The 20,705-nt window shown below is 34.9% G+C and overlaps 1 protein-coding gene across 1 annotated transcript in view; it reads left to right on the forward strand.

The window, feature by feature from the left end:
* Positions 1-20,705, forward strand: part of Jmy (junction mediating and regulatory protein, p53 cofactor) — an 84,923-nt gene that overhangs the window by 51,557 nt on the left and 12,661 nt on the right. Inside the window, exons 5-7 of the mRNA XM_005328996.5 lie at positions 9,400-9,565; positions 10,066-10,253; positions 14,830-14,916. Of these exons, the coding sequence (XP_005329053.1) occupies positions 9,400-9,565; positions 10,066-10,253; positions 14,830-14,916 (441 nt within the window). The remainder of the gene's footprint in view (positions 1-9,399; positions 9,566-10,065; positions 10,254-14,829; positions 14,917-20,705) is intronic.

Below are 20,705 nucleotides of genomic sequence, written 5' to 3' on the forward strand. Positions count from 1 at the left end.
TGAAATGAAATCTTAGAGTGGTTTTGATTAGCATTTCTCTAATTGCTAGTGATGATGAATATTTTTTTATATATTTGTTCATCTGAGTGTCTGTTCAAGTCCTTGGCTCATTTATTGATTAGGTTATTTGTTTTTGTTGTGTAACGTGTGTGTGTGTGTGTGTGTGTGTGTGTTGTGTAACATTTTGAATCTTTTATATACCCTAGAGATTACTGTTCTATCTGTGTGAAGGGTAAAAATTTGCTCCTAAGATGCAGGCTCTCTATTCACCTCACAGATTATTTCTTTTGCTGAGAAGAAACTTTTTAGTTTTAGTTCATTCCATTTATTGATTCTTGATTTTAATTCTTGCGCCAAAGGAGTCTTACACGTACACATTTTTTTTAAAAAGCTATTAATTTTCTTGGCTGGGGATGTGGCTCAAGCGGTAACAGGCTTGCCTGGCATGCTCGGGGCCCTGGGTTCGATCCTCAGCACTACATAAAATAAAATAAAGATGTTGTGTCCACTGAAAACTGAAAAATAAATATTGAAAACTCTCTCTTTTTAAAAAAAAGCTATTAATTTTCTTTAAAAGCATGAATAACATGCAGTCACCATGGTTTGAGTCTTAGAGTATGGTGAAACAAGATAATTATAATATGAATATGAGCTATGAAATTCACTAGATATGAGGTAGATCATTGCCTGGCTTTGACCAGATAGTCATAGGTGGGGACAACTACCTATTCTAAGTGTACCTAGGAAGGTTAGAAGAGGCAGGCTGGTGATGTATACAGGGAAGAGGGAAGAGATGAGGTTGGAAAAGTAAGCCAACTTTGGGGCTGACCATCTAGGTCCTGTCAAGGACTTCACAGTTTACCCTCAAAACAAATTGGAATCATTGTAAGGTATTATTAATCAAGTAATAACATCAGGTTAGGTTTTTTTGGTTTGTTTTTAAATGAACTGTTACTCTGGCTTATTTGTAGGAAGTACATTTTGGGGTTGTTCTTAACACCATTTCCTCATGGGAAACTGTTCTTCAGATTGTTTTATTGTTGATAGTAGATACCCAAGTATTTGCCAGGTGTGGTATATCCAGCTACAGGGGAGGCTAAGGCAGGAGCAAGTTCAAAGCCAGTCTCAGCAACTTAGACTCTCTCTCAAAATTAAGTATTAAGAAAGGGTTGGGGATCTGGGCCTGGGGTTGTGGCTCAGCAGTAGAGTTCTCACCTAGTATGTGGAAGTCCCTGGGTTCCATCCTCAGTACCACATTAAAATAAATAAATAAAATAAAGGTATTGCATCTAACTACAACAAAAATATAAATTAAAAAAAAAAGATGGGGATTACGGATATGGCTCAGTGACAGAGTCTTATCTAGCATATACAGGTGCTTGAGTTTCTGTCCCCAGTACCATAATGAAGGGGAAAGAGAAACCCATATCTCAGAAATGTGCACAAACACTAGGAATTTAGGCTCTTTATGCAGTAATGAAGAAGATAGAGTTGAAGCCAACATGGAATTGGGAAGAGTTAAATTACACTTAGTGTTTGGTAATTTGAAATTGTTGCTTTTAAAACAACTTAGGGTTGCAGTGCATTTGGAGCTATTGATGGGGACATAGTTAAGCAGGTTCATGAAGGTCAGATACAGATTGCACTGTAGTCATCTTGTAGGCTAGTAAATATGGCAAGAAATGTATGTTTTTATTGGTTGAAGAGGAATGAGCTAGGATGAGTGACAGTTTGGAATTATGTTATTTTAAAAGAGAATTATACCTCAAGGTATAGAAATATTTGATGTATCATTACATTTATTGTACTTTGTAACCAAAATGGTTTTTATAATAACTTCACTAAAGCTGTGTGTATGGCACAATAGTGAAATGCATGTTTGTGTTTGTAAACGTTGTGGAGAATGGATTCTGTTGATATGCTAAAAAAACCATTGAATGTGCTCCCTAGGTGGATATAGTTTTTCCTCTCACCACTGAGTATAATGTTTTCATGTTTCATCCGTTAAAACAACATGCATTTCTACCTACTTTTGTTTTATTGCGAAGATATTTCATTGTATGGTTATACTACAGTTTATCAGATGAGAAAATTTAGGTTGTTTCTATTTTCCAAGCAGTTAAGAATAATACTATAAGTATTCATGTATTAGTTTTACATGGAATGTGTTTTCATTTCTCAAGGTATGGAATAGAATTGCTGTTTAACCTCTGAGGAATTGCCAGACTGTTTTCCAAAATGGCTATCACATTTTACACCCCCATTTGCAGTGTACAAGGTTTAGACTTTTTGCTGCATGTTTGTGTACATCTTCACCAATATTTTACTGTCCTTTATTTTGAATATTTATTTTTTAGTTGTAGTTGGACATAATACCTTCACTTATTTATTTTTATGTGGTGCTGAGGATCAAACCCAGGGCCCCACATGTGCAAGGCGAGCGCTCTACTGATGGGCCACAACCCCAACCTTTTATTGTCTTTTTTAATGGTAGCTCTCACTGTTAGATGTGAAATATTATAAAATTCTGTTTTTTTAAATATTTATTTTTTAGTTTTAGATGAACACAATATCTTTATTTTATTTTTATGTGGTGTTGAGGATCAAACCCAGTGTCTCACGCACGCCAGGCGAGCGCGCTACCACTTGAGCCACATCCCGAGCCCTATAAAATTCTGGTTTTGATGCACATTTCCCTGAGGCTTTTTTATTGTTTATTGGCCATTTGTATACATTCTTTGGAGAAATTTAGCCAATTTTTTTTAAACTGGTCTTTTGATCATTTTATTATTGATTTGGGAGGATTCTTTATGTATTCTAGCTATAAGCCAGTTATCCAGTATATGATATGCAAATATTTGCTCCCATTGTATGGATTCTTCATATTAGTTTTAAAACCTTTAATAGGCATTCATGGGAGTTGTACTTTTTAAGGATGTTCCTAGAGAAGAGCAAATTGTTATGTCTACTTTTATTAATACAGCTTAATAATGCAAATTATATTATTCTTTAAAAGTTTCTAGCTTAGGAGTTATATCAAGATGGTCTGTAATGACATTTTAAAGACTTAAGATTATTTGCTCTTATTTGAAAAATAGTATATGAGGTAACCTATGAGGTCTCATGCCTGTTAATCTAAAAAGAAATATTTTTTGTTAATAGATTTTATTTTTTAATAGATTTAAATCATGATTTTATTATTCCCTTTACATTTTCTTATTTTATTTCTATAAAATTGGAACTTGTCCTAATTTTTTTTTCTATGCACTTTGTACTGAGAACCTCTTTGAAGGATTTTAGCCCCATCTCTCTGTTCCCCATGAGGCATTTCTGTTGCAGTTTCCTTTTCTAATGAGCTTGTCCTTCATGTTACTGGATTTTATGGAATTTTTTAAAATTCTAAAACTTTAAACTAAATTCCATTTTTGTATTGCTTATGAAATAGAGTACTGCCTTTGTCTTCATCACATTGACTATCTTTATTGTGAGTAGGCTGACATTAGTTGTTCTGGTAATATACAGTGCCTAAATTAAGAGCTGCTCAGAGTAAGATTTCTGGCTTCTTGCAAATGCCAGAATATTATTTGCAGTGTCAATTGGCCCAGCGTGGTAGAGGAAGGAAGATACTGCAATTGGCCCTGAGAGTTTGAGATGATTATTTGTGAGGTCATTTTCTCTGGGTTCCATCCAATTATTATAATTGCTTCTTTTTTCTTTTTCTTTTCTTTTCTTTTCTTTTCTTTTCTTTTCTTTTCTTTTCTTTTCTTTTCTTCTTTTCTTTTCTTTTAGTTCTGGATTGTATTCGAATTCTTCAAGGGAATTGTTAAAAACTGCCAGTAAGTCATTCATGCCAGGTTTATACATGATATATATGTAATATACATATTATGCTTTATATATACATCTATTTGTGATGACGTACTGTGCTGGTTTTATTAGCATTAATTTAAGGTGCTCACACTACTCATGAGAAACAGTGCAAATGTGAATTATTAAGCCCAACTCAAACAAATGCTTTTGTCAGTAAAGGCTTTTTTATAATACAGTATCACCCTATGATTTAAATTATGGGGAGACTTTTGTTCTTTAAAAATGTCAACATGAGGATTGGGGATTTCACTCAGTGATAAAGCCTTGCCTATTATGTGCAGGGCCTTGGGTTCAGTCAACACCCACATTCCCCTCATATCCCCCACACCCCCACCAAAAAAAAAAAGGTCAATGTTTTGTCCCATTAGGTTGTTTTAAAAACCACCACAAAAAAAAACCTTCCTGATGTGACAAGATGGAAACTATAAAATTATAAATTACATTTAAGAATATTTACTATGAGTCTAATGCTGAACCTGAAATAAATTTTCTAAATACTGAAATATTAAAAATAGCATAGACAAACAACAATCTATTTGACTTTAAATTATTTTAATAGAGTTAAAGAGTAAGTACAACCTGGCCCAATGGCACAATGCTGTAACCTCAGGTTCTCCAGAGGCGAAGTAAGAGAATCACAAGTTCAAGGTCAGTCTTGACAATTTAATAAGGGCTTTCTCAAATTAGAAAAGGTTAGGGATGTATCTCAGTGGTAGAACACTTGCCTGGCATGCTCAGATCCCTGGGTTCAATACCCAGAACTGAAAAACAAAGTAAGTACTTCCTTTCAATTGTGTCTCCCTTTGTTTCAGAATCTGAAAACAGTCAGTCTTACTTTTTTTTTTTTTTTCAAAGTTCATGGATTCCTGTCCCTTTCATAATTTGAATGTTGGCTGGGGTTATGGCTCAGTGGTAGAGCATTTGCCTAACATAAGGCATTGGATCTGAGGCCTCATGTGTGCTGGTAAAGCATCTACCACTGATCCACACCCCAGCCCCTGATTGATCTTGATGTTCAGATTTGCCCTATCAAATCTACTGAAAATATTAGTGCCTTTTGAGTGCAAACTTTTGAAAGAATCTAGGTTGAGTTTAATTAGCTGTAGCTACTTTATTCTAGTCTTTGAGCTGTATAATCTCTCTCCATTCATATTCAAAAATAATAGTAGAGAATAGGACAGACAGCAGAATACATCAGACACTAGAAAGGCAATATGTCAATCAATGGAAGGGTAACTGATGTGATACAGCAATCTGTATACGGGGTAAAGTTGGGAGTTCATAACCCGCTTGAATCAAACTGTGAAATATGATGTATTAAGAACTATGTAATGTTTTAAACGACCAACAATAAAAAAAATAATAGTATAATTTAACTATGTAACATCTTTACTTTCAGATTTGTATTATTAATCCAGGTTACATCATATATAGTATGCTTTTTTTATTTAAACTAGCAGACCAAATTAAAATACATAAAATTGCATGATGGGAGTAACATATACATTAGAAGTGTTAAGATGAATATTAATGTTGAAATTAGGTATTCATTTCTCATTAATTTGGAATAGAAGGTGCTAAAATTAAGATGTTATCAGTAAACAACCATAGAAAGCAGTTTATCTCACTTAGCTGGTAGATTTCTCAATTTTGGTTAACAAAAAAGATTAATAAAGAACAACAGAAAAGGGATTCCACTGTTCCAGTTAAAAAGCTTTAAAAATGTACCACTGTACTTTGTTTCATTGGCAGATGATTTTTAACCACTGCTTCTCCTTTTGCAAGTCCTTGAGATCATTTCTGTGAACAATCAACACATGGAGTGGATTATAGTATACCAATCCTGAAGCGAACTCCTGTATTTCATAATCTTCTCTTCTTAAAAGCATATAGCTAAATTATGATTAATTCAATTTATAGTCCCCATTTCAATTTTATTTTGTGAAATATTAAACGCTTATTATAGGCATGAGCTTAGATTTAGGCAGTGCTACAGAATGCCCTGCAATGAAGGAAATATTCTATACTACACTTCCAGTAGGGCAGTTTTTAGACACATTTGGCAAAATGAACTCTTGATATGAGGTCTATGAACAGAGGAGGAGAATTTTAAACAACCTCGCATGAGGCCAGTGGCTACCATATTGAGCAAAACAACTCTGTAGGTCCTAATTCTGCAAGCTTACTCTTTATGTAACTTTTGATTGAATTCCTTAACCTCTATATTAAATGTACATAAATATATACCTTCTCTGTTATGATTACATGGGTTAATATATATAAAGCCTTTAGCATAGTGCCTGACACGGAGTAAGAACTCAATAAATACAAGTTAATATTACTTTAATTTTGGAATAGTACTAAATATTTTGTGAAGGAAAATATAAAGAAGAGAAAGATGTAATTCCCCTGCTTCAAAAGTATCTCTTATTTGCTATAACAGATACTTCAGGGTTCAGTGGCAAAGGATTCCATTGAAAAATGGTGTGGCGTTTTCATATGAGCCTTATTAAGTTCTGATAAGGTGGATGCAGCCTGAGCAGAGGTGAGGAAACTGAGGTCCTTACCCAGGCAGGAGACTTGTTTATTTTTAACTTATTTATCAGTAATTTATTCCATATCTACACACTAGAAATTTCAGACTTGAAGCACACAAATCTAGATTCCACTCTAAATATTTCAATTTATATTACTTAAATAACATTTCTTCCACCTAAATTGTATTTTGGCATTAGATACAAAAAGAATGTAAGTAGAAAATTTTTAATGTCTTAGGCCCTGTCCTCAATGTTTTGAATTTGTTCTCAAAACATAACCTTGTATGTTCTAGGAACATAAACCATTATCTAAATTCCAGAGGCCAATATATGTTATAGAATTTTTAGAAAAGTAATATTAGAACAAATAACTTTAAGACAGTTATTCCAGTAATGAAGTATACAGTTATATCAAATACAATACATTTTCCTACAAATAGTCTGTAACATTAGGTTTGACATCAGTGTAATTACAGACACTTTCATTTTCCCAAGATTTCTCATATGTGGAATTTGAGATAATTCTGTCAATTTGTATCATTCCTGTTTGTGCAGCTATTATTGGTAGAAGCTGTTGTATATTTAAGTTTATATAGCTTTGGTGCTGGGGCTGGGGCTCAGTGGTAGAGCACTTGCCCCCCACGTATGAGGCATTGGGTTCAATTCTCAGCACCATGTAAAAACAAGTAAAATAAAGGTATTGGGTCCATCTACTAAAATTTATTTTAAAAGGTAGGTAGTTATCCTGTTTGCCTGCTGTGTTAATAGAGTGTGGGGTGGAGTAATAGAGGAATCTACATCCTGACAGGAGCCCCAAAATAGTATGAAGGGATGTGTTATTTAAAGTCAGTCTACGAGTCTTAAGGCATAAACTGAGCCTAGGTTCCTATTTTATAATTTAGAAGAAAATGACAGGGTTTCATATCGTCAACATTCCTTGCCTAGCCACTATAATTAAAACCACTTTGGGTTTGTTATTTATTTTTGTCACTTATAAAATATTTCCTATTCAAGTAGGATCATTCACTGACTTAATAGTTTAGATAATGTTATCTAAAGTATTTATAAAATTTATTAAATAATAGATATAAATTAACTGATTATTTTAAATATATACTACTGTACATTTAGGCTATAACTTAAATATTGCTTTTCACTTAAAAATTCTTGTGAAACTAGGCATAGTAGAGCATGTCTATTGTCCTAGTGACTTTGGAGGCTGAGGCAGGAGGATCACAAGTTGTGGTCAGCCTGGGCAACTTAGCTAGACCCTGTCCTTCTCCCCAAAAAAAATTTTTTTTAAGGTTGGGATGTTGAAGCTCACTGGTAGAGCAATACTGAGTTTAATACTCAATACCCACCCCCTCCAAAAAATAAAAATAAAAGTCTAGTCATTGGGTATGTCTGTGTGGATATCTACAATGTAAAACAAAAGCTGGAATCTTCAACATACTCTCATTATGTGCTAACATGTTTGTAACAACTTTTCCAGACAGAAGAGATCATTTATCAGCAACAAACTTCACTGTCCTTGCTAGCTTATGCTGTGATAGAGGCATTTCCCTGGTATTCTGGGGCTCATGCAAATTTGTAGACATTTCTCTAATATTCTTTTCTATTTTTCTCACTCTGCTTTTGGTAGTTATTCCCTGCCATTTGAAACCAGGGCCTCTTTACCAATGCTGCCAATACCTCCAGGGCATAATGATGCCTATACCAGAGGCCTCTTGGGACTTCTAAGAATGAACCTTAAGCTGCCAAAGCTTGTTGCTCTGGTTCTAAAAGAAATATTCTTGAAAAAATGCTTACTGTCTCACAATCAGAAATGTGGTATATTTTATATCTCACAGACTCCTTAAAAAGCCATCCTTTTCAGCTTTGTCTTGTAACTGCCTTCTCCATATAGCTAAATAGGAATTTGTGGAGATAATAGGGTCAGGAACCAGTATCTGAAGAATGCTTTCCCCTTAGTGGTTTCCTTCTGGTGCCTGATTTTTTAAAATAAAAAAATAAATAAGTAAGTAAGTAAGTTAATTAATTAATTCCCCTCTCTTGGGCCAAAAAACCAGCCAAACAAACAAACCTCATGTAAGAATATTCACCATGAGCCATGCTCAGAAATTTCTGAATCCCATTTTAGGTTGAGTCTATGACCCTGACTGCATTTACTTAAAAACAATACCGATCGTTATCCATACATAACAATAATTTTTTAATCTAAAGTATCTAAGCAGTTATTTGATGTTGTTCCACTCATGTGCTCTCACTTTACTCTCCAGCCTATAGGTCTCAGAAGCTAGGCTGTGACCATGGGACAAAGCAAAGTCCCAGATATGTGGATCAGTCAACTTTTACCACTCTGTTGTAAATATCTATGCATGGTCTAGCCTTTTTCATATATTTTATATGAAAAGGCTAACTGCATAAATTAGCATCTACTTTCAAGATTAAGAAGGGATACTATTAACATTTATTTCAAAACAGTGTATCATCCTAAATAAGGTAATGAGCTGTGATAGAAACTTATTTTTACCATGTTTGCCTTCTTCTAAAACCATACGCTCTAACTTGATTATCAGTAGTTTCATATATTCATATTTTTTAAAGTCTGGATTGATCAGTCAGGGGGACCCCTCCTCCATTTATAGCACTGGCTATAAATATAGGGCCTCACATATGCTAGGCATACATTCTACCATTGAGTTACACCACAGCCCCTGCCCTCTTTGAGGTGGGAGTCTCCCTATGTTGCCCACGCTGGCCTGGAACTCCTGGTTCAAGCTATCCCCCTGCCCCAGCTTCCCAAGGAGCTGGGACTAAAGGCTTGCACCACCACACCTTGCACAAAACTCTGAATTTCTTACATATAAGTTTCTTTCTTAGAGTGAATGTGTTGTGAATTTATCCTGTTCATCACTAGAACTGATTTCTAGTTATGCCTTTATTTGTTTTATTGTCTCCACTAACTAAAGTGTTTTTATTTTCATCACAGATGCAAAGTTTACAGGGTGGTACAGAAGCCATAGCTCGATTGGATCAGTTAGAAGCCGATTATTATGATCTGCAGCTTCAGTTGTATGAAGTACAGTTTGAAATCTTAAAGTGTGAAGAGTTACTGTTGACAGCACAACTGGAAAGTATCAAAAGACTTATATCAGGTATGATGCACCCACAGTAAGTCCACAGAAGACTCAATATGTGAAGAAAATGTATGTGGATGCTAGCTATGTTTCTTTGCTAAGACTTTTTAAAACATCCAGACACAAAAGAAATGTTTTAAAGAAGTCTCTGAAGTCAGACAAGTTGTTCGGTAGACTGAACAGTGCAACTCTATGTTGGCTTTGGTTATCTTTGTGAAATTCTGATTTTGTAAGGGATACTTCAGTCAAAACCTGTATTTTCAAAAATTCACAGTTTTGCAGGAGTTGAGCTGGGAGGGAAGTGTAGATTTATGGAGCACTCATTGTGAGCCAGACACTGCACATTTTGCATACATTCAGTCTATGAGGTGCATTTCCATTTAACCACCGTTTTACAGAGAAGCACAAGAAGTATTAGCTTTGAAGTCACAGAGCTAGTAGGTGGCACCAAATTCTGTTCTGTCAGGCCTCACGACCCATGTGCTTTACTGTGACCCCTTGTTGTTGTTCTGACACAGAAAAGAGAGATGAAGTAGTTTACTATGACACTTATGAAAGCATGGAGGCCATGCTAGAGAAGGAAGAAATGGCAGCCTCTGTGCATGCACAGAGGGAAGAGCTGCAGAAACTACAGCAGAAAGCACGCCAGCTGGAAGCAAGACGGGGACGTGTCTCAGCCAAGAAAGCCTACCTCAGAAATAAAAAGGTATTGAAATCTTGCTTTTTTATTCATTACTTAGTCCTTGATTCATATCTCATAATTCTAACATGATTTATCACTAATTTTTTTTTATTTAAAAGCTAAGCATTATCCCTTCTCATAATTCAGTTCATTATTTTAGACACATTTCTCTGAAAATTACCCTCTTAAAATGTGTTCAAACAGCCAATGATGATGACTTTTCACCTGCTGGGGGTAACTATGCTAAGTGATGTGCTCCAAGGTCCTATGTAGTGCAGTTCCTAGCTCCTCTTATTTAAGGGGGGCTGGTAATGAACTACAAGTCCTGATTCTGACTTCATTCTAAAGAAATTTTTAAATTGTTATTATTTTTAACTTGAATTACATTTCAAAATCTTTGGTCATTCTTGATATTTGAAGTAATTCCATTTGTGAAAATGTATTTTCTTTTTATGACTTCGAAAATGTTTTGCTTTCTAGTCCAGAGGTTACTATCATAGGGTGGTTTCTAGGCATTGAATGTGGGTTTTGAATCTGGAACAAGTTTTAAGGCCTGGACCAGTGTGATAACCCTGTGGTACTGACTGCTTTGAGCTTAGATACACAGGCAAAAGTATGACATGTTCTTTGAGAGTCTGCCTTCTGCTCTTAACCAGATTTCAGAGCTTCCACTTCCTCATCTCACAGATATGCAAAGACTTCTGCTTTTTCTAATAGATGGCTTGTATACATTAAAGAAACCCAGGCTTACATATTTCCACAGTGTGTCAGTAACCTTCTATCATTTTGTCTACTCTCAGAACAGTTACCTCAGCACTCAGGGCTATGGTTTTCTCCTAACTGACAGAAATCTGTGCATTTTTCTTTTTCCATGACAATAGTGGTCATTGAAACCCACTTATTGTCTCAGCTGTGAGCCTGATGGTTACAGGCTTTCAGTTCTATTCCATGCCAGTTAGGTCAACATTGCAGTGATACTAACACATTCTATCAATGTCTCTGGAGAATGAAATGTAAATAGGATGTGGAAAAAAACCTTTTTATGAATATCAGAAACACTGTTTTATAATATTAGTTTCAGCTGTCTGGTAAAGTAACTTAAAGACTTGGTGAGAGTTTATGAACTTGAACATTTTTTAAAGCATTTTTTAAAAATGTTGTATAATTCAGACTTAGTTAATAGTCTGGTTCATTTTAATTCAACATTGTGCTATGCACAATGATGAGCAAGGCATAGTCTCTGCTCTTCCTAGTTTTATAGAAGGCCAACCAGATGACCAGGTAAGCATGCCAGATAACAAGAGAGCAAATAAAGGCAGCAAAGAAAGGCTTCTTGTACATGCATTAGGTTTTTGTTTTGTGGTGTTGGGGATTGAACCCAGGGTTGTGTGTGCGGAGGCAAGCACTCTACCAGCTGAGCTATATCCCCAGCCCTTTGCATTAGGTTTTACATCTAAATAGAAATTTGCCAAATGGTTGATGTGGGGGTATAATTCCAAGCCCAACAAAATGACACTGAAGCATAAGAGCATGGCTAGTCAGGGGACTGTATGTGGTAAGTGTGCTACAGGGACCAGATTATGGGAAGTTTTCTGAACCACATTAATAGGCCTGAGCAGATTCTGAAGGTAATGCAAATGATTGCAAAGTTTTAAGTAAAGGATAATATATACAGATTTATGTTTTATAAAGATAAGGCAAAATTAAAATAAGTTACAGTGAACAATAAAAGGTTCTGGTTGGAGATTATCATTATCCTCAACTTTGTGGGGTTGGAATGTTAAGAGTATGAGCTGAGGTAGTGATGGGTAGTATAGATAGTAAGGAATAGAAAATCTGAGAAGTGTCCAATTTTAACCCTTTCCAGAAGTAGAAAGTCAATAAGATTTAATGGTTTATAATGAAGAATAGAGGAGCTATTCTCTATTATCTCTCAGGCTTCTAAATTGGGCATTTGGATGGATAGAGGTTCCATCTATCACAATGGACTGCCAAGGGAAAAACACAAATGCCTTACAGGTAATGATCCAAGTTTCAGGTGGAGATGGCCATGAAACTGTTGGGCCTCTGGGTTCCATGTATTGAGTAGGTGATTTTATCAGTGATCGAGATGGAGAGCTGTTGAGGAGGTGCAAAGGGAAGGTGATAGAACAGATTGGTAGTTAAAAAAAAAAAATCTTGCATGTACTTAGTATTTTTATAATTCCAAAAGCAAAAGTCAGCAGAACATTTTTGCCTAGGGGTGAGAAGACCTTGTAAAGGGCATGGGTTATGAAAATTGAACAGAGAAGGCACCGGTGTATTGTGAGAAGAGAGGCTCTTTGGAAAGAGTCCTGCAGAAAGTTTAAGACTTTGTACACAAGAAAGGGTCAAAGAGAAAGAGAAGTCTGAGGGAGAAGAAGCAGGAGATGGTGAGGCTGCAAAAGAGAATATGATTCCTCAAAGCAGGGTGGTCAGCAGTATCAGGTGCCCTACAAAGGCCAAAGGGAATAAGAATTGGGGGAGCTCTGTGATATTTAGTATTAGAGGGGTCCTATGTTTAGTTTTTTGGGGGGAGAGTTTCATCACATGCGAAAAGTAAATCAGAATCTGAATCAGACTGAACTTTCTCTTCAGCTATTTCCTTATTGAAGCCTATTAATTCATGTCAATCAATATTCTTCACTCTGTTCTTATATAAATCTAAATTTAAGATAGGGGAATCCACTATTGGAGAAACTTTCTTTTTACATTTGCACCCTGCCCCCCAATTCCACCAACTCCGGTTGCCAGGTCTGCAGCAGGAGGGAGGAATGACAAGAATGCTGAAAATAAAGGAAACTGGAAATACTAAATCCTAAGAAGAAAACCATTGTATCAAATATATGACAAAAAAAAAAAAAAGATTTTAAAAATAGATGTCTCCCTGTGGAACACCATCCATTATTCTCTTAAGAATGTCATGTGGTAAGAAGCATTGGCTCCTGGCTACTTAGTGTACCCGACACTCATAATAGGATTACATACTGACAGTAGTTGTGCTTCTAAGCAAATCCTGTCCTTTTCCCTGAAGTCTTCAAGTTGTTTTGTGTGTAAATATTTCAGATAATAGAAGTAATACTATTCTCTGTGTATTTCGTCTTTAATTCACCCAAATGAGCCAGATGAGGTAATCCCTTGTCTGAATTCTAGAAAGCCTAGAAAATTGGTCGTATTTTAATACTTTAATATTTATTATTTATTTATATTTAATATTCATTTAATATTTATTAAATATTTTAATACTTTAATATTCAGTACATTTGGTGGCAGAACCACACCTGAACTGACATGAAGTTATTTTATTATCTTAATTTTACCACTTTGACTTTTCATATATGTCACTGCAAAAATATTAATATTACTTATTACAGGATATTCCCTCAGATCTTGCCCTAGTTATTGGATGATGTGTGAAGTAACAACCTTCTAAAATATGAAAAAGAAATGTGAATCTCAGAACACATCTGACTTCAGTTCTGAATAAGGGATTGTAAACTTATATCCTCATATAATAATCAAGGGTGTGAAAGTTCTAGTAATTATTAAATCACAGAAGGATAAGCAGCTAGAATGGGGCAGACGTGTACGATTTTGTTCTATGTTTGTGTGACTTCAAAGTCACTATATCATTCTGTAATAAGATTATATAATGCTACCTTTATTTTCTCAACTGCACTGGACAGATTTTTGTTAGTAGAGTGAACCAGAGCAGGCTAAGAATACAGTGTTGTAAACATCTGCTTTAAAATATTAATGACTTTCAAAGTCATTATGACTTTCTTTTTTAGTTGTAGATGGGCAAAATACTTTAAAATTCTTTTTTTTTTATAATTATACATGGACAGAATATCTTTATTTATTTTTATGTGGTGCTGAGGATCAAACCCAGTGCCTCATGACTTTTTTAAAATGAAAGAGTGATCATTTTGGTATAGCTTTGAGAATACTGGAAACTAATATTAATAGTTAGCCTTTTTATCTAGAAAACTTCTTTTAAGGATAGTTACATTAAGGACATACAGTTAATGAAGATTAGACTTGATGCTGCCAAAAAGTTGTCATTTGGATTATAGGGCATTTCTAGTTTTTAAGGTCTTTTTCAACTCTTAACAAGTATGACTAGAAGATTCAGATCTCGTGATATTGTTTAAACTAGTCTGGACAAAATCATGGTCTTTAATTAATCAGAGAAAACTCAAGAATACAGACTTATGCCAATAGTTGTATATTCTTTTTTGCCCAGACCTGTTTAAAGAATATAGTGAGACTTGGAAGGAATTTTCTGGCTGGATAGACTTCATAACTGAAAGAAACCTTTGAGATCTATGGACATCCTCTTCTACCTTGCCCCATCCCTTCTCTTAAAATGACAACACAGTGTCTAGAAAAGTTAACAGTTTAATAGAAGAGTCTTTTGTAAGATCCTTATTATCTGGCTCATATTTCAATGGTTCAGGTGAGAAATAATGGGTGGTTAGTTGGTACTTTGCTATGTAGGTATGTATTAAAATTAAAATTTATCAAATAAACCTTGGTGTGGCTTTTCTAAATTATTAAAAGACATTTTATGTATTTATAGGAAATTTGTATTGCAAAACACAATGAAAAATTCCAACAGCGCATTCAAAGTGAAGAGGAATATAGAACCCATCACATGGTACAACTAGTAAGTTTGGACTCTTGGAGACTTGTTACAAAGGTTTATTTTTATGTGTCAAGGTAAATAAAGGCTATAGAGAATCTCATAACAGATATTAGCATTAGTTCATATATTTATGAATATAAATATGCATGCAAATTGAGTGGGTTTTTTTTTATTGTTTGTTTGTTTTTGTTTTTTGGCTGTTTTTGCTATACTGGGCATTGAACCTAGGCCTTCACACATGGCTGGGTAAGCTTTTGGCCACTGAGTTACATAGATAACCCTTTCTAATTTATTTGGAGACAGGGTCTTGATAAGTTGCCTTGGTTGGCCTGGAACTTGTGGTTTTCAAGCCTCTAGAGTAGCTAGGTTAATAAACATGCTTTGCTAAATTAGCAGTTGTGTATGGTGTGTGTGGGGCATACTTTTTGAGTGGTGAGTCTGGAGAGTTGCTCTCTGCTCCACTTTCCACCTGTGCCTTCTCCCCACACCTCTAACACATAACTTCTGTTGCTACCACAGTGGTACATTTGTCAAAAATTCTCAAAAACAACATCAACATTGACACATCATTATTGCCCAAAGACCATTGTTTACCTTATGTTTTTTTCCTGGTGTTGTGTGGTTTACGTACTATAATTGGTATTGACATGAATCTGTTCTTATAGTATCATACAGAATAGTTTTTAATTAGGTTTCTGCTTTTTTATTGTTGATTTTTCACTATCCTGAAAAATCCCTTTATTCTACCTGTTCTTTCCCTCTCTGCCCCCAGACCCTTTTTAATCATTGATATTTTACTGCTGCCATAGTTTTTTCTTTACCCATTTTGTGTATACAGTTAGAATCATACATGGACTTATTCAGATTGGTTTCTTAGTAATATGGATTTTAGGTTTTTCTGTGTCTTTGTGGCTTGACGGCTCATTTATTTTTAGTGTTTGATACTACTACATTTTATGAATATATACTATAGTGTGTTCATCCATTCATTTACTGAGACCTATCTTGGTTGTTTCCAAGCATTGGAAGTTATGAATAAAGCTATTTAAAAGCCCATGCAGGGGTTTTAATTTGATTTTATTATTTGTTGGACAGGGAGTACTGGGGATTGAACCCAGAGGCTGCGTGGTATTTTGAGAAATAGAGTCACTGAGTTGCTGAGGCTCTTGGTAAATTCCTAAGGCTGGCTTCAACTTTCAATCCTCCTGCCTTAGCCTCCCAAATCACTGGGATTACAAGCAGGGACTACTATACCTGGACATATAGGGCTTTTGGTGCACATAGATTCAGCTTCTTTGAGTAAATAACGAGGAGTTCGATTTCTGTATAGTATGGTAAGAGTATATATAGTCATGCAAGAAACTACCAAACCATCCTCTAAAGTGATTGTAGCAGTTTGCATTCCCCTGGTCAATAAATGAGAGCTCAGGTGGTTTCATTCCCTTTTCAAGCTTCTTCTGTTGTCAGGGTTTTGAATTCTAATAGGTGTGTATTGGTATATCATTGTTTTAGTTTACTGTTCTCTAATGACATGATGTCAAGCATCTTTTCATATGCCCATTTGTCATCTGCAGATCTTCCCTTTTCTTTTTTTCCAAACTAGATATCTTCTTTAGCATCAGAATGTTGTGCTCAGTTTGTAATTGGCTTTGTGCTTCTTTATTGGTGAGTTTTAAGAGTTCTTTGGATAACAGTCCTTTATCCGATGTGTCTTCTACAAATATTTTCTCCCAATTTGCCACTTGAATTCTCATTCTTTAGACAGTATCCTACCCAGAGCAGGGATTAAAAACTTTTCAAAAATTTAGCAGAGTCCAGTTTACTAGTAATGTCTTTTATATCAGGTAAGTCATCTAAAAAGTCTTCACCAAACTTGAGGTCATTTTCTCTTATGTAATCTTGTCGTTTTTTTGGTTTTGCATTGTAGTTCGAGGTCTGTGATTCACTTTGAGTTAATTTTTGTGACCAACATAGGTTATGTCTGGATTCATTATTTTGCATGTGTATGTCCAGTTACTCTAGTACCTTTTATTTAAATGATTTTCATTGGCTTCCCCTCCTTCTTTTCTTGGGCACTGGAGATTGAACCCAGGGCCTTATGCATGCGAAGCAAGCACTCTACCAACTGAGCTATATCCCCAACTAAATCATTATCTTTGGACTGGAGATACAAAATGGTAGAGCACTTGCCTAATTTGAATAAGGCCCTGGGTTCAATCTACAGTACCACAAAAAAATAAATTCTTTTCTTTGTTTCATTGAATTGCCTTTACCCCTTAGTCAAAGATACATGATTCTGTGTGGTTCTATTTTAGGCTCTCTGTACTGTTCTGTTGATCAAGTCTTTTGTCTTTCCATTTAATGTTCAGAATCAGCTTTTTGACAGATAACAAAATAACTTGCTGAGATTAGAGTGGAACTGCATTGAACCGGTTGATTAAAAGTGTTTGAGTTTTCCTGCCCACAAACAAGAAATATATCCCCATTTAATTCTTTAATTTTATTTATCTGTTTTTATGTTTTCCTCATTTAGATCTTATATAAAAGCACGCGCATGTGTGTATTTATATTTGTGTGAATCATATATATATATGGCACTATATAGTTAGGTTTATACCTACTTCTTTGTGTAGAGGGGTGGTAATGGTATTATGTTCTGATTTGAAACTCCAATTGGTTCATCAATGGTATATTAGAAAGTGTCTTGTACCTATTATTTACTATTGTGTGTGTGTGTGTGTGTGTGTTTGTGTTGTGCTGGGAATTAAATCCAGTGTTATTTTTCTCATATCAGTTTTCTTTTGGATAATATTAACTGTAAACAAAGTAGTTTTTTCCTTCCCAATCTCCTTTTTATTTCATTTTCTTGTCTTATTACTTTAGCTCATAATTCCATTATTATAAAGGAGGAATGAGAGGGAACATACTTGCATCTTCCTTATCTTAACAGAAAGCTCTAGTTTCTTAAATGTTCTTGATCAAGCCAAGAAAGTTTCTATTCCTAGATTGCCAAGAGCATGTTTATTAAAAAAAAAAATTAGCATCATGTTAATGGACATAAAGGGCTTAAAATTTATCCATTAATCCTTTAAGCTCATTTTCGCACAGTTAAAGATCAAGAGGGTCGAAAAAGGTGAATAAGGGTTATCAGCATGGTTATTGAGATTCCATACATATAGCCTCTTTATTTTTATATGAAGGTTTTGGTTTCTGATAAGCAGCTGATCCTTTGGATGAAGTGGCTAATTAACTATTTAGGAGTTTTGTGGGACAAAGGGGTAAAAATGAGGGAAATTGATACATAATAGAATCTCAGAGATAAATGTCATCTTATAATTTGACCTAATACTAGCCTCAGGTGAAATACCTAATTGTCAGATAATGGATGGATCCATTCACCAACCTTGTCATTTTACATGCACAACTAAAGGAAAATAAAGCAGGCTTATATCAAAATAGATCCTTGTTTTTCAAAGCTAGATTTCTGTTCTGTGCCCCACCCCTTCTCTCCCTGGACCGGGGTTGAAACTAACCCAGGGCTAGTGCTGCTACAACTAAGCTGTATCCCCAACTCTTTATTTTGAGATAGGGTCTCACTAAGTTTCCCAGGTTGCCTCAAACTTAAGATCTCGCTGTCTCAGCCTCTCAAATTCTAGGACTATGCCACCATTCTGGGCTTCGAAATTAGGGGTGTGTGTGTGTGTGTGTGTGTGTGTGTGTGTGTGTGTGTGTGTGTATGTATGTGTGTATTCGGTGTAAACTCTCTAAAAAGAGAGGGCTCACACTTGCTAGGCAAGTACTCTACCACTGAGCTACATTCCCAACTGTATTTGTTGTTGTTGCCATTACTGTTAAATCAATTTAGGTGCAAGAAAAAAATTGTGGCCAAGAAACAGTCAATTTTCTCCTTTTAAAAAAATTACATTCTTGTTTTACATAATCACTCATAACTTGTGGCTATTACTTATTGAAAGCATAAATGAAATACTTTTAAGCTGTAGGTCATGGAAACTGATAGCTTGACTTTTGCTCATGTGGCTTCTTTTTGTGTTGCCTTTGTCAACTTCCTCTGCTCCAATAGGTGCCATGACCAATCATTGTTCTCAGTTTCCTAAAAACAATACATTGATATGAAATCCTTTAATTATAAGCAGTTGTAATTAGTAGCTTGCAAAGCAGTTTCTTGAAACAATCATTCCTGTACTTTAAAAACTCATTGTATATAGAAGAGATACTACGATCATTATAAGTTATAAAGTTTACAGTTATAAAGAAAAAAATCAAGTTCAGAATTGATACTACTTTTAACAAGAGAACTTTTGAACAAATTATTAGGATTCACACAGATTTCTTGAAAACATTCAGAGAAAGATTGTTAGGATATTCTTTATCTTTCACAGCATGCGTTTGCTAAAAAAACTTTTAAATTCTTTGTTGTTTACTCATGATTCTCAGTTGTTTTAGATTCAGTTTTATATCTAAGTTTAGTGCTTATTGGGTTCTTATCAGCTTTTTGTTTCTGAGTTTATTTTTGTTCACCTTGGAGTTGGTTAGATTTCATTTAAGGTGCTATTTTGGGAAAGTTTTACCTTCTGAGTTCTTGCATGTATTGGGAATGCCTGTTTATATCCTTTATATATAAAGGATACTCTTGGTGGATCATGTGGGCATTTCCTCCTCCAACAAATTTTTGGAAATACTGCCACACTATATTGTAGCATTGAATGTTGTAATGAAGAGGTCTGAGGCCCTCTCCACCTCATAGGAACGTGGTTTTTCTTCTATCTGATACCCAAAAGAATTTTTCTTTATTCTGAAGTCTAGTACTTTACTAGGTGATGATTGTGCATCAGGTTTTCTGTGAGGCCCTTGAGGTTCTCCTGTGGGACTTATGGAAAGCCCTTACATCACAGGGTATCTCAGTTGATATTTGGAATTGTTTCTTCCTTTGCCCTATCTCACAACCTGCTGTTTCCCTTCAGCAAAGAGGGCTTATTGAACATGAAGATAATATTTTATCTTTTTTTTCTCCTCCAGTTACATCGATGATAGTATTTATTCTGTGATAAGGATTCAGATATTCAGAGGAACATCTTCATCTTATGACCCGTCTATATTCCCCCCAGTTTTATCATCAATGAAAGTTGATGGCTTTTCTGTACTGATTTATTTTTTTAGAGAATTCTGTCTTAAATCAGAGGTCTGAAGATGACTGTCAATATTGATATTTGAGCTGGGGTTGTAGCTCAGTGTTAGATCCTTGCTTGCCTAGCATGTTTGAGAACCACATATAAATGAATAAATAAATAAAAACTCATTAAAAACTAAAAAGTAATATAATTTAAAAAATATTGATCCTTATTGTTATAATTTTTTATGTAGCAGGTATATATCATAATATGTAGCTTGCAGTTAATAAAATATCACCTTGTTTTATTTGAAGCTAGCTAGCATTTTTGTCTCAAATTACCCCCCACCCTTAGGTTTCAAGGAAGTAAGAAAGATCCCCGAGACTGCCTTTACTATCCCTTAACTAGAAGGTTTTCTGCCCATACTTTATGGGCATTCAGTTTATAATTATACTAATAGTAGTCACTGAAATGGTCTCAAGAATAATAGTCATTGCCCTGAAAACATTTTCCATTTTCATTGATGTGGGTTTTTGTTGTGTTTTGATTTTTTTTTGTTGTTTATCTTACACCTCTTAATTTGGGTACATGCTAATTTATTTCAGATTTTATTTTAGGTTTTATTGTATTTAAATAATATCAAATTTTGTTATATAAGAATCATGTTTTTCATAACATTTT

This window comes from Ictidomys tridecemlineatus, chromosome 1 (genome assembly GCF_052094955.1).
Source record: "Ictidomys tridecemlineatus isolate mIctTri1 chromosome 1, mIctTri1.hap1, whole genome shotgun sequence".
NCBI lineage: Eukaryota > Metazoa > Chordata > Mammalia > Rodentia > Sciuridae > Ictidomys > Ictidomys tridecemlineatus.